General features: G+C 38.8%; 1 protein-coding gene across 2 annotated transcripts in view; it reads right to left on the minus strand.

Moving 5' to 3' along the window:
- Positions 1 to 14,430, minus strand: part of LOC122798011 (fer-1-like protein 6) — a 1,810,759-nt gene that overhangs the window by 464,580 nt on the left and 1,331,749 nt on the right. For both annotated transcript variants that reach the window (XM_044066595.1, XM_044066597.1), the window contains exon 29: positions 2,387 to 2,487. In XM_044066595.1, the coding sequence (XP_043922530.1) occupies positions 2,387 to 2,487 (101 nt within the window). The remainder of the gene's footprint in view (positions 1 to 2,386; positions 2,488 to 14,430) is intronic.

Below are 14,430 nucleotides of genomic sequence, written 5' to 3' on the forward strand. Positions count from 1 at the left end.
ATCGATTCTCAGTTAAAGCATCTTCTGTGTGGAGACATGCGTGAATGGGCGTACCTTTGTTCAAGGTTGTGTGTCAGTGCTGGCAACTCTATACGTTAAAATCTACTGCCAATCATTAGCGGACCGGAGTTCTGCTGTGGCGACCCCTAACCGGGAAAAGCCGAAAGATACAACAACAGCATTGTTTGGAGTAACAGAGTAATAAGACTTTGTTTTCTGAGATTAAGCAGTGTTTTCCTGTCAAACTACCTACTGAAGAAAAATACCATATATCAGTTTGTATAACATCAATGAGAGAACAGCACTTATTATTACTCATGACCTATGACATCATCACTGTGATTCCAGTTTTACAGCAGTAATTGTGGCAATACTATGGTTTCCATTCTGAAATGCCAACATTAGTGCTGCTAGCAAATTCCATCTTAGCTATGTGTCATTAAAATACTGAGGGTAAACAATAGCATGTAACTGTCAAGTCATAAGCATCAAATGCAGCCTGGCAATTCTGGCTTCAGAGCAAACAGCTAAAGACCACGTGACCCCACAGCTTATTGATAATGTAAGCATAATTGTGATGCTTTTCTCGGATCTATATTACAACCGAGAAAGTCTGAAACATCGAATATGGAATCATCGACACATATTAACCGAACCACGACTACACAGAACACCCTAAACCTCAAAATTCAAAATCCCGAACCACCATAGCTGTCCAACCCCACCGCATGCTACATACTACCTACCCAAACAAAATAAATAAACCACATACATACACTAACCAAAACTCTACACTAAACCTTACATACATTACTTTCTATGCACTTACCTTAACCCACACCCTAACCCTAAGGTCCATAACTATCGCACACTTACCTTATGGACCTATCCCGCGGAAAGGCCAACCATGACGATTCGACATTTTGGATTTTGCCTTTCAGGACGATCATTGTTTTCGTGTTTCAATGTATACGTGTCGACGTTTCTGACTTCGGGTAAGTGGACCTTCGCGAATGTAATAGGAAACCCTTTTCACTTGGTATTAATGGTGGCATGGCCATTATTTGTGTCATGTTATGACAGTAATGGCAGAAGCACTCTTATACTAATTAGACATAGATTAATGCTATAGATACAAGGACCTTTGTTAACTGTAGGCAGTGGCAGCACTATGAGCTACACTTGTATGCAGTGAGACACTGCCATGACTACCTGCTGCTGATGGTCTATAAAGTAGGACAATAGAAGCACCAGTCCTTTACATTTATTGGCAACCCTTAAAAAGGAGTTTGATGCATTTCTCACTAGCAATCCTAATTTAACTCAGTAAATGGTGGTTTCCTTCAAGCAGCAAGTTTGAATCAAGGAATTTATTGACTCAGCATTGTAGACCTTAACATGATTGTTAGGTGGTCAACATGTAGCCATTTCTAGATGGTACAAGCAAAACTAAAGCCATGCTTTCATTTAACATTTAGATGAATAATATGGTTAGCAATGAGTTAGCACTCGTTTACAGTTATACAGAGAGCAGCAAAAATGATAAAACTCCACTGCCAGTCATGAGCGGACAGGTGATCCACTGTGGCGACCCCTAACTGGGAAAAGCCGAAAGAAGAAGTAGAAGAAGAAGGTTGTACCTTGTTATACATTAGAGTAGGAAACAGACGGAGAAATACAAGAGGCTAAATTCATTATCAGCAGTACTTTCTTGGATAAATTGTGTTTTTTCTGTGCATTTCTTCATCTTAAGATTTATAATGTAGTACAATAAAATGAGTACTGTGTTGTATCAGTCTATTGTATCAGGAACAGCATTGAAAAGCCCCTTTGCCAGATCTAGTGGAATACAAGGATTAAGTCCTGACTATGGCTAGCTGACCTACATTTGTATAGTAGCACAACAGCCTGATGAAGTTAACAAGGTAGGATCAGCATGCCCATCCTATAGGTGAGAGCATTGTGGAGTGAACCATGCATGGCAATAAACCCTTAGAGAAGGGGGAGATGATGACAATAAGTGATCTGGGGATGTAATTTGGACTTACCAAACAACCTCTTGGTAGTAGCTTTTAATACTGTTGCATGAAAGTGTACAGTTACATGGTAACATCATTACCGGCCTTTGTGGTGATATGGACAGCATGTCTCCTTGTACTTGGGTAAGGATTGGTCATTACAAAAATGCTGTAATTGCTAGCATGCCAGTGAGGACATAAAGCACCCTCATAGCTCCTTGAATGAAAGTCTCCTCTGGACAGTGCTCACCCAGATTCTAGTTGAAATTTCAAGGTAAGGGAAAGAAGGGTTCATATTCAATGGGGAGTAGGCTTTGTGTATGGGAAACATAGTTACAAACATCATAGGAAAAATATAAACTGTTTACCTGCAAAGTTGCTAAATTTAGTTCCTCTTCTTTCTTCTTTTTTCCTGCTTTATCTTTCTTTTCATCAAAACTTATTTTGACATGCCCACCACTCTGTTTTCCTACAAGAGTAAAAAAAAGTGAGGTATAAAAAGATGACACAGCTTTTCAGCAAGAAATTTTAAATATGTTGTATTCACTGTTCTCCTTTACTACATTCTAGTATTTACTAAATTAATGACTAGGCTACTCAGTTTAAATGATATGTTGCTGATGAAAGGTAATGTCTGCTCATCACTTCTCAAGAATGTATTATTTTCCAGGAGAGTCTTTGGTGCACAAATGGTAAAGAATACCTTACTAATTTTGTGACTGTGAGCTTCAATGAAAGAATGCAATATGCTTTGCAGACTGCTCTTTGGAGAACAGGATATATAACCATCCTGTCTTTAGAAAAATAATTGTTGGGGGACACATCATGCCTATACTGTAAGGGTAAGTAAAAAAAAGCCTCATGCGGTATGCGTTCTTCATCTCATTGTCCACTAAAAGTTTATGGCAATAACACACATCAGGTTGTGTATTGCACTGGGGTAGTATCCTGCCTGTGGTGCTGAGCAGTACACCAGTGATTACCTGAATGTTATTGGCAGAGCTAGCTGTGATTTTATTCTCATACCACTTATATTCTGGAGCATGTTGTTGTTGATATTATTTAACAAGAAGTTATAAGTTAGTTAACAAGTGAATTTTAGGTTTTTATTTAAATGTGCAATGCTACTATATGAGTAGAACTGTACACCTAGCAAAATAGTCTTATATTTTATAAGTGAAAGCAATTAAAGGACATGCATGTAGCAGGGAACACAGAAAATAGAAGAGACCAAGAAATACAGAGGGGAGGGGTCTGTATGTATGTTGGTAGCGTGGGCATGAACAGAATTCACTTAAAAATGCCTCTTTAAGATTCAACTGTATATGCCCTTTTGCATACATCATAAATCTGGTTTTCATGACATAAATGGAAAATTATAACTGAACAGTTTAGGTCTTTCCTGGTCTAGTTTACTATGTCATATCTGGAGTAGGGATGGCAGTGGTGGATGACCACTATATCATGTAAGCTAATAAGAAGGTGCTGCTGTGATGCATTTAAACTTGTGATCCTTCTGAATTATGCTGTAGTTTTTGTTGGTCTTTCTGTGGTTAGAGTCCCTCTGATTACATGTCTTTCCCAGACCAATTTTTGGCATACTTATTCAGTTTATAATGTTTGTTGTGTACTGGTTATTATAAGCCATTTTGCTCATTCTGTAAGCTACATTCTGATCAAGTACAGTGTTAGATTAGGGACTTCCATTGTAAAGTAGTTATTAGACATTAGACAGGCTAAAGAGTAAAATAAATAGTTTCCTTTATGCGTAAAAACAGTTAAGCAGAAAGAAAAGATAACCTTGCTGGTCAACAGTTTATTAGAAAGAAAAGATAAGCATAAATTATGCAGAAAATACAGGAATACAGAATGTTATTTTCTCAAGGGAAAGCTACAATCTTGCTGGCTATAGACTGTTCCTTAATGGAATGTTGAATTAAAGGACCACTAGGGGAAAAAAGTTAAAAAACATATATTTTTTAAACTTTTCTTTAATTTCGTGTCATTGCAAACATGTATGTACCAGCTTGGTGCAGTTGCTACTAATTTTAATCTGTTTGTAACCCTGTATGCCCTCCTGGGGGCAGACATTCCGAGGAGAGATTGTTTTATTCTAAAGGTAAATTTTTCCCCCTAATGCTCAGTTGATGAGATTACAATGCCCATGGCTGGGCTGTCGCAACACAATTCCATTCACTTATAATGGAAGAAATGACAACTAAAGCTAATTTTGAGAGGCTTCAGTAAAAGAATCATTTAGTGTTGTGCAGTGCTTCTTACAAATGTGATTCCTACTGATGTCGTATACATTTTGTGAGAAAAGCTTACAGAAGTATCAACTAATTGAGGAGTTAACACACTTTATTTAGAACATTCGACTTTGATCAGCTTCAGTTTCTCCTCCAGTTACTTCTCCCATATCCCCACCCTCAGCTAGCAAGAGTATTTCCCACCTTGAAAGGATCAGCTAATTGGTTAGCTTTGCATAACAAAGCATAGCAAACACCTGATTATGCAGTGTGCCTGGCATGCCAGTAAAATCATCCCCTCATCTTTCTCCTTATTCCTGTCATCTGAATACCACTTTCATAATAAATTAGTGTTATAAAATCCTTAATATTAATGTGTCTTAAGTATTGCTGCAACCATTGCTTGCAGCATGCACAGATTACAACTGATTTGGCTTCTCACAGAAATGGATTTGTCTGTAAAGTTTTTTAATTTTAATATTTGTTGACCAGGAATGTCCAGCTAGGTTCCACAGATCCTGTTTTCAGCAGAGGCCTGGGGAGAAATTCTCCAGAAGCATGTCTTTAGAATGTGGGAGGAAACCGGAGTGGCCAGAGGAAACCCACGCGAACGCAGGGAGAACATGCAAACTCCACACAGAAGGCACCCCAGCCGAGAATCGAACCAGAGAACCTCTTGCTGTGAGGCAACAGCATTAACCGCTGCACCACTGTGCCACACTCTGACAATCAACCAAAGATTAACCTTATTTGCTTTACATAGCAATGCAATCCTCTGCCTAGTCACCTCTTAGTCCAGTGTTACTGCCTTATAGATGTCAAGATTACTGCTTTCGTATGCACATATTCATTGATGGTACACTTTTTGATGTTGCGTAATACATTCCTTCCTTAACACGATGTAAAGCCTAACACTGTCCTGAACATTGTGCTTTCTTTTTCTAGCTCAACGTCAATAGTGTCTTCCAGTGAACACTGTCACAACAAAATTTTCTATTAACTGTTATTCCAAATTTCTCACTTTTCTTTCATAAAGTAGATACTACAGTATCTCAGCCAATATGAATTATAAAACAGTCACTTTCAAGCAATTTCCAGTTGACCATCTGGCAATTTCAGTGTTCCTAACTTACTTTTCCCTTTAGGAAAACTACATTTATTTGACAGTGCTCATCAGAGCTGTTGTCACTGTGGTTACTTGCTTCTTGTAACTAAGACATAGCTTTGGCCCTCATCAGATGTTATTTACAGTTATTACAACAGACAGACATACAAACACTAACCGAATAACACTGTTCCAAAGAGTTTAAATGAACCATTGTGCTTCGACACCACATCTACAAAGAAAAACTGCAGCATGCCCACTATAACCCTATGCAGAGCTTGCTGTCAGGTTGTGGCCACACACACAGTAATGATGCACAGCTGACATCAGGCTGCAAATACTAAATATCAGGTTGGTGCCCCTGTAGTTCTGATACATATTATACATTCACAGACGCATACACACATGCACACACACTAATTCATCACCCACGAACAAGTCAGTATGCACCTCTTCACTACCGCTATTGTAATGTCTATACGTCAAACCATGCATCAAACAGTCAGGCCAACAGCATTCAAATGCAGCAGTTACCATGCAAATTAACAACATCACATGCATTATACAGACAGCATGCACATACTTATAAGGAAGGCACACATGCATGGGTGCATACACACACACACCATTAGACATTTGGTAATATAAGAGAACAATTTATACAGTCCCAGCGTACACATCTACACCCATGCTGTATGTAACTTTGACGTATCATACTCATGAGTACATGTACACATCCACACCCATGCTGTATGTAACTTTGATGTATCATACTCATGAGTACATGTACACATCCACACCCATGCTGTATGTAACTTTGACGTATCATACTCATGAGTACATGTACACATCCACACCCATGCTGTATGTAACTTTGACATATCATACTCATGAGTACATGTACACATCCACACCCATGCTGTATGTAACTTTGACATATCATACTCATGAGTACATGTACACATCCACACCCATGCTGTATGTAACTTTGACGTATCATACTCATGAGTATATGTACACATCCACACCCATGCTGTATGTAACTTTGACATATCATACTCATGAGTACATGTACACATCCACACCAATGCTGTATGTAACTTTGACGTATCATACTCATGAGTACATGTACACATCCACACCCATGCTGTATGTAACTTTGACATATCATACTCATGAGTACATGTACACATCCACACCCATGCTGTATGTAACTTTGACGTATCATACTCATGAGTACATGTACACATCCACACCCATGCTGTATGTAACTTTGACATATCATACTAATGAGTACATGTACACATCCACACCCATGCTGTATGTAACTTTGACGTATCATATTCATGAGTACATGTACACATCCACACCCGTGCTGTATGTAACTTTGATGTATCATACTCATGAGTACATGTACACATCCACACCCATGCTGTATGTAACTTTGACGTATCATACTCATGCGTATCATACTCATGCGTACATGTACACATCCACACCCATGCTGTATGTAACTTTGACGTATCATACTCATGAGTACATGTACACATCCACACCCATGCTGTATGTAACTTTGACGTATCATACTCATGAGTACATGTACACATCCACACCCTTGCTGTATGTAACTTTGATGTATCATACTCATGAGTACATGTACACATCCACACCCATGCTGTATGTAACTTTGACGTATCATACTCATGAGTACATGTACAAATACACAGTCTACATCATACAGTGCATTACCACACCCCTTCTCATATACATCACCACAATATTTCCTGAAAGTGAAAAGAATGGCATCCAGTCATCAAAATACTATTTATGTAAAGCTGCCCATCTGAAAGCACAGTGGCATGACACTATATAAGAAATGGCAGACATAACTTAACCAAGGAATTAGTTAAAACAATCATTTCTCCATTACATATTTTATGTATGACACACACATACCAAAAAACACAAAAGCATTATTTGCCTGGTAACTGTGGGTCATTACCCAACTCTTCACAAAACGAATGCTCCCAAAAACAAAGGTAGATCACAGCTGTTACTCCAAGCATATTGCATTCACATCAGAAGGATGGTGTCATCCCTGCTAGGCTCCTTCATTCTCTGTTACACCACACATGCTAAACACACACACACACACACACACACACACACACACACACACACACACACACACACACACACACACACACACACCATATCTCTCAACTGTACCAGTTTTCATAGAATACTCAGATTTTACCTCATATTTTTGGTCCATTTTTCATAACATTGATTTTTTTCTGGAAAATTAGTTCCAAATCCTCAACGTTTTAAGTTTGAAAATAATGACAGACATTTGAGCTTCAGACTTCATACCCTTCAGAAAATTCATGCTATTGCAAAACCTGCTATTCCTTCAAATTTCTAAGTTTGTAAAAGCAATATTTAAAAATGATCCCAATTTGTGGGCCTTTGTCCCAGTTTTATTTATGGTTTTGTCCAGATTTCTTGCTCAAACAGGTTGGAGGGGTATGACTACAATGTAGCAGTGAGCTGTGGTGTTTTGTCCACCTGTCCACCAAGTAGTAATGCAACAGCTGTGGGGGACCCAAGTTTCAGTTGATGTCAACTCAGGACACCCAAACATTGTTGCTACAAGCCGGCTACACTGACACCAAATGCTCCAAAAACAGGGTAGGTGAAAGTCCAGCTCAGCTTCATTGTTCCCCGTTAACCTATCCACCACTAAATACACACACACACACACACACACACACACACACACACACACACACACACACACACACCCCTGTACAATGTACCACTAAACCATGGGCATTTGCACACTGCTTCATAAAACAATGGTGCACTAGCTGTGGTGAATCACAGCTCCTAAGCATCTCGGCCAAGTGCCACCAACAGCTGTTAAAGCAAACCCACTGCACTATCTGCAGGCATTCCCAGGTCAGTGTCAGCTCAGCTAGGCTCCATCATTCTGTATTATACCACTCACGGTAAACACACAGACACTCACAATGTACTGATGAATCATGTTGCTTTGCCCACCTCCCATCCGTCAATGTATTCTGAAAGACATCCTAGCTAAAAGGTGGTCCTGCTCTTGCTCAAGACAAAGATAAAATGCCTAAAAGAGAACAAATACCTCTTCATACTTTATATTTCCTTACTCTCCCTTCTTCACTCAGTACCTTATTTCTACAAGTTTATCTCCCAGGCTTTCAATCTATATATATACCACAAGCCTCCTTTTCTCTCACTTCATATTTCAATTCCTGGTGGTATTATCCTAACTTACCTTTAATGTCTCTAAAAGCTGGCTAAAATTTCTCTAACTATGAAATCACTGTCATTTAACTTGCAACTGTTCTTAAACAATGCTTTCATATTATGTCTAATCCAGTATAATTATTCAGGCTGTACTTGTTTTTTGTATTATTTTTAAGTACTGCAAAATTACTGTTCTTAAAATGTTTTATAATACTTTGGAGCTTTTCTCTACGGACTTCCCTGAAAAAGGATTACTACGAAGTCAGACTTTCTGGTAATCAAATGTTAATAAATACATAAAGAAATAAATACCCTTTGTTCTTTGCCTCTCTCTTTTTTTTTTGGTGTGTGTGTGTGTGTGTGTGTGTGTGTGTGTGTGTGTGTGTGTGTGTGTGTGTGTGTGTGTGTGTGTCTGTGTGTGCCCCCCTCTATATAGATAGTATGTATATAATTATATATATATATATATATATATATATATATATATATATATATGTATGTAACGTGCACGTGTGTATTTGTGCGCGTGAGCGCGTGTGCACTCGCGAGCATGTGCATGTGTGTGTGTGTGTGTGTGTGTGTGTGTGTGTGTGTGTGTGTGTGTGTGTGTGTGTGTGTGTGGTTGTTTGAAGTATTAAGATAGAAAGAATGATATGAGTAAGTGGCTCTGCACAGCAACTGCAACTTTGTATGGAACTCCATGAGCACTGAGCACCCTATTTCAGTTCATGTAGCAAGGCAGATGTCAACTGTACTTAGGGACAGAAATAGCAGCATGGAAAGTTTCTCATTCCCATAGTTGAAAGGTTATTTTGCACAGGAATATCGACAAAGCATACATGATAGCAATAATAAAAAGGAATGCATAAAAAAATCAACTACAGGGGCATCAAAAGAAAAGCGTGAAGTAATTCTCATTCCCCAGAGCAAAGGGCAAAGCTGTAACATCAAAGTACATCCAGCCTGCAAGTATAAAAACATTGCCAATGGCAACAGCAGTGCTTAAAGACAAAGCTTTTAAATGTTTATCTAAAGATCGATGTAGATCAATTATGCAGATAAGGCACCATTCAGATATCTTAGCATCTGCAAGTGTTGAAGTTGTGAAGCTTTATGAAACACAATGACCCTAGTGTTCGGTTCAGGAAGGGGGTAACTAAAAGGTATCACGCTGGGCAGGTGAACTGATTCCTCACCAAAAGACAAATGATATAGGAAGTGTGATACATATACTTGAGAACTGTAGGTGAGAAAGAAGGGTCTAAGATATTTACAGGCATCTCAACAGTAGCATCAGATGAAGTATTTTAAATATCACAGAGCCAGTTTTTATCTGCATATTCACACTGTAGTTGTGCCCTAAAAAAGTTGCATCTAAGGAAGGATAGGACACCAAAAAAGACATAAACATGTCCATTTATGCAAGCTGTAATCCACTACGAAGAAAGGTTTGGAATGCTCAACACTGAGAAATGTTTGGCCATTTCTATGTATTTTTTTTTTTCAATAATCATTTTTATTGTTTTTCAAAATCATAATACAAACCACACACTATTTACATTATATACAAAATTGCTTCCAATGGTTAACTTCACAACATGTATCAACATCATGTCTTAACAATAGATCTAGCACTAATCAGGGAAAAAGAAAGAAAAAAAAACAAAAAGAATTAAACCAAAGCCAACAATCTGTAATATTTCTCCTCTATCTAATCTAAGATTGATTTTGTTCTCCTACTATATATCCTGAGAGAAAGTGGATAGGAACCTCTAGGCCAACACAATGTTGAAAATTTGCTCCCATATTTTTATACTGTTTATACTTTTCTTGTTGTTACTAATTAATAACTTATGTGCTAAAATATGCCTTATCGCTAACAATCTGAAATTATCCCACGATGTCTGGGCTGGGTTCAACCAATTTGTGGCTATGTATAATTTCATTAGTAAACAGATATTCATAATTACGATCCTCCTTGATTTATCTAAATTCTCCGGGGGAATGTGGAGAATCATAAATTCCCAGGAGAGTGTTGAGTTTTGGTAACCCATTTTTTGTAACTGCAATTTTAATGAGTTCCACAATTTATAGATGCACTTGCAACTCCAGAACATGTGTAGCAGACATTTCTGTGTATTTTAATAAAGCTAGTATTACATGCAAAAATATTGCAGGAAATTATAATGGAATTAAAACAGACCAGGATTGATATCAATATAAGAACAAGTGACTAGAAATTATCAATTTCCTTGTGTGGCTACCTGCATATAGACTGCTTACACAAGGTGAATCAAAAAAAAAAAGTCATCAGATGGAATGGAGGCATTATAAGTGCCACTAAGTCTTGGTCACATCATATTATGCCATTTTTTATGTAACTAACAAAGACACTCTTATACCTTCATCAAAATACGTCACTCCCTGTGTATGACTACACAGCAGAATTATTTTGGCTTCAAGACACAGTTTAAAACACATCACCCTACAAGTATGTACACAGTGAAAAATAAATATTGCCCACAAGAGTAATACACAGGCGCACATCAGTTATCAAGTCTGTGTTGTAAGAAGACAAGACACTGCTGTGTAGTGTGACTTTGTGTTGACCACGGATAGTGCAATAATAACTAAGCAAAAAAATAAAACTTTTGGTAGCCAATAAACCATTTCTTGAGCTAACTGGTTAGATATGCACCATATCTCAGCATAGCCTGAGAATGTTAATTTGGACAGGACACCACACAAAATAATATAATAAAAGTCAGTCAAATATTAAGGATGATATGGTTTCATTTTTTCTGACAGACAGAAAGACAGAGCACTGTACTAAAAACAATTGCTCAGTCTTTACATACTGACTTTATAGTGCTTTACAGTGGAGATCATGAAAACATATGCATTGTCAGTGTGCATCAGTTCAGCAATACATACAGTAAACTCCTCAGTACCCCATAAATACCTCAAAATTTCATTATCCTGCAGTTTGTCAGAGGGGAGCAGACACAGACCACAAACTAAACATAACAATGTATTACATCATCCATAAGTAAAGTATCTTGTGTAGAACCATCATTAACAAACATTTTCTTCAAAAAATATTCTAACTATAAAAAGTATAATCATAATAATGACTACCTTATCTTGAAATTGTCCAAATGTTGTTCCATTAAATACTTAGTTACTTCAAGCAACCTGATTAATCTTTCTAAACAGGAATATTTTCTCTTATTGTTTTCTGACCCTTAATGTCGGTAATAATGCCTTAATCCCTACAATGTAAAAAATGTTACCAACTGTGGATATCAATAAAGAAAGTTTTTTATTCGTCCTCAGAATTGAGTTTGGATATATTTATTCCTGTGGATGCTGCTTATATGCTACTAAAGGATTTGAAGGTCTGAAGAGATGCAGTTTGGATTTTTAAGCTTGGAAGGTCTGAAAAGACGTGTAACAATCCATTTTATGTGGAACTGCAGCCTGGTTTGACTGTGAGCAGAAATTGTACTTTATCTTTTTTCATAAAAAATGTTATGTAAAGTCAACTGCATGTTTTATCCCTCTACTCAGTGTCATACAGACTCCTCAGAGGTGACCTCTGTTTGGCATACAAGGCAATCACAGATCCCACCTTAATGGGACTGCTGCATATCCGCAAGTCAAGCTCCACTCTACTAATCCACACACGTGGCCTCAACCTGGTCTGTGACATCAACAAGACTTGTTGGCAGAACAGATTTGCATCTCTGAGACACCCCATCTATGCAATAGACTCCTTCTCCATGTCATGCAGAGTACCCCTTTACAAATTTTTAAGTTCAACCTGGATAACTGGATGGGAAACAGAAACTATACCCCTGAGATTCCATCTGTGTCCCTGCTGGACAGGGGCATCAGGTGCTGATTTGTCTATACATGGGCTAAACGTTTGGCTAGGCTTATAAGGGCCTCAGGGCCAATAGCCTAGTAACCTCCTATGATCCTATGAAATCCTATAACACTGCTCCTTTATTTTGGCTCAAAATCGAAGTTCAGTCCTTCGCAATGGCTGTGGATATGGTTTATCCTGCAAAATCTGACATTTCTACAAATACAGTCCCACTTTAGTGAATCAGAAAAGGTGGCAAAACGTATAAATCACTTGTTGATATATGCTTTGCCAGAGATGGCCTGCACCTGTCACTCTTGGGATTCCGGATGCTGGCTAAGGCTCTTGCCACCCCTATAGTACCTTTTTTAGGCAAGGTTCAAATGACAAATTCACCACCGTAACAGGTACAAGCAAGCAAAATCTGAGGGTAATGCTACTCAGTGCTAGAAGTCTAAACCTCAAAATGCATTCGCTCGAGGCACTCCTTAAAATGGAGAACATCGACAGCTGTGCAGTGACAGAGACCTGGTTCAAGGCTCCAGAGAGTATCCCTGCATTACCAGGCTATAATTCATTCCACACCTTTCAGCCACCTAACCTAGACCGAAACACTAATGGTGGAGGCGTGTCCATATTCATTAAGGATATCCACACCTCCAGGCAAGTTCATAGGTAGGTACTAGGCTATCAGTCCAAGGGCCTACGTAAGTCTAGCCAACAAGGTTCCCTGGCTTATGCCACCCAAGAAATTTATTTTCCTGTGCCACTGTCAAGCAGAGACACAGAAGTGATCCCCCGGGGTGTATTTCCTATTTCCCATCCACTCATCAAGATTTTTCTTGAAGAGTGCTAATGAAGAACTTTGCTTGACATAGATGGATAGCCTGTTTCAGAGTATGGGAAGTCTCTGAGACAGGAATCTATCCCTCCAGCATGTCCTGTTTATTGTGGCGACAAGGTTTAGGTCCCTAGAGCGTGTAGCTTGGAGGTATTTGGATTTCTTTAGGTGTATGTCCAACAGCTCTGGGTTTGACATAGCTTTATATGTTAGGCAGAGATCACCTCGGAATAGGTGATATGCTACATAGTAAAGCTGGAGTTTTTTGAGATGGCAGTGTAGGGCATTTGTTTGAGGCCAGTAATCCTCTTTGTGAGGTACTTCTGTGGCCTTTCCATTTGCTGCAGATGTCTTGTGAGGTACATTCCAAAAGGAGCATTGTGCTCTTTAATGGGTCTAATGAGTGTCGAGTAGAGGGGAACAATGATCTCTTTTTTCCTGGATGAGAACCCTTTTATGATGAGGTGTGCCATGTAGAAGGGCTTCCTGACTACTGTGGTGATGTGACTATCAAAGGAGAGACTACTGTCCACCTGGGTCCCAAGGTCTCTTATCACACATTCGGTGTTAAGTAGATTGCTGCCTATGTGGTAGTTCATGGGTACAGAGTTTTTACCAAAGGGGATGACACTGCACTTTTTGGCATTGAGCTTGAAGCCATGGCTCTGACACCAGGCATCTGTCTCAGCGAGGCCCTTCTGTAGGATGTCCACATCATTTGGGGACTTGACTATGACTCCTAGTTTACAGTCATCTGTGAACTTCATTAGCCAGAGGCCTTCTGTGTTAGCCTGTACTTCAGAGAAGTAGATACCAAATAGGAGAGTTCCCAGGACTGAACCCTGTGGTACTTCACTTGTCACTGGTTTGAGGTCAGATTTGGAGTATGCAACTTTTACAGTGTGGGTTCTGTCAGTGAGCCAGTTGGCAACCCATCTTGTGATGTAAGGATTTATACCTAGTTTAGTGAGTTTAGCTACACTTCCAGAATGGGGGATGGTATCAAAATTCTTGGCACGGTCAAGATAGGCTGGGTGAACCACCTTACCCTCATCTATGGCTTT

The sequence above is a fragment of the Protopterus annectens genome, chromosome 3.part1, assembly GCF_019279795.1.
Source record: "Protopterus annectens isolate FY-2018-M chromosome 3.part1, PAN1.0, whole genome shotgun sequence".
Lineage (NCBI taxonomy): Eukaryota > Metazoa > Chordata > Ceratodontiformes > Protopteridae > Protopterus > Protopterus annectens.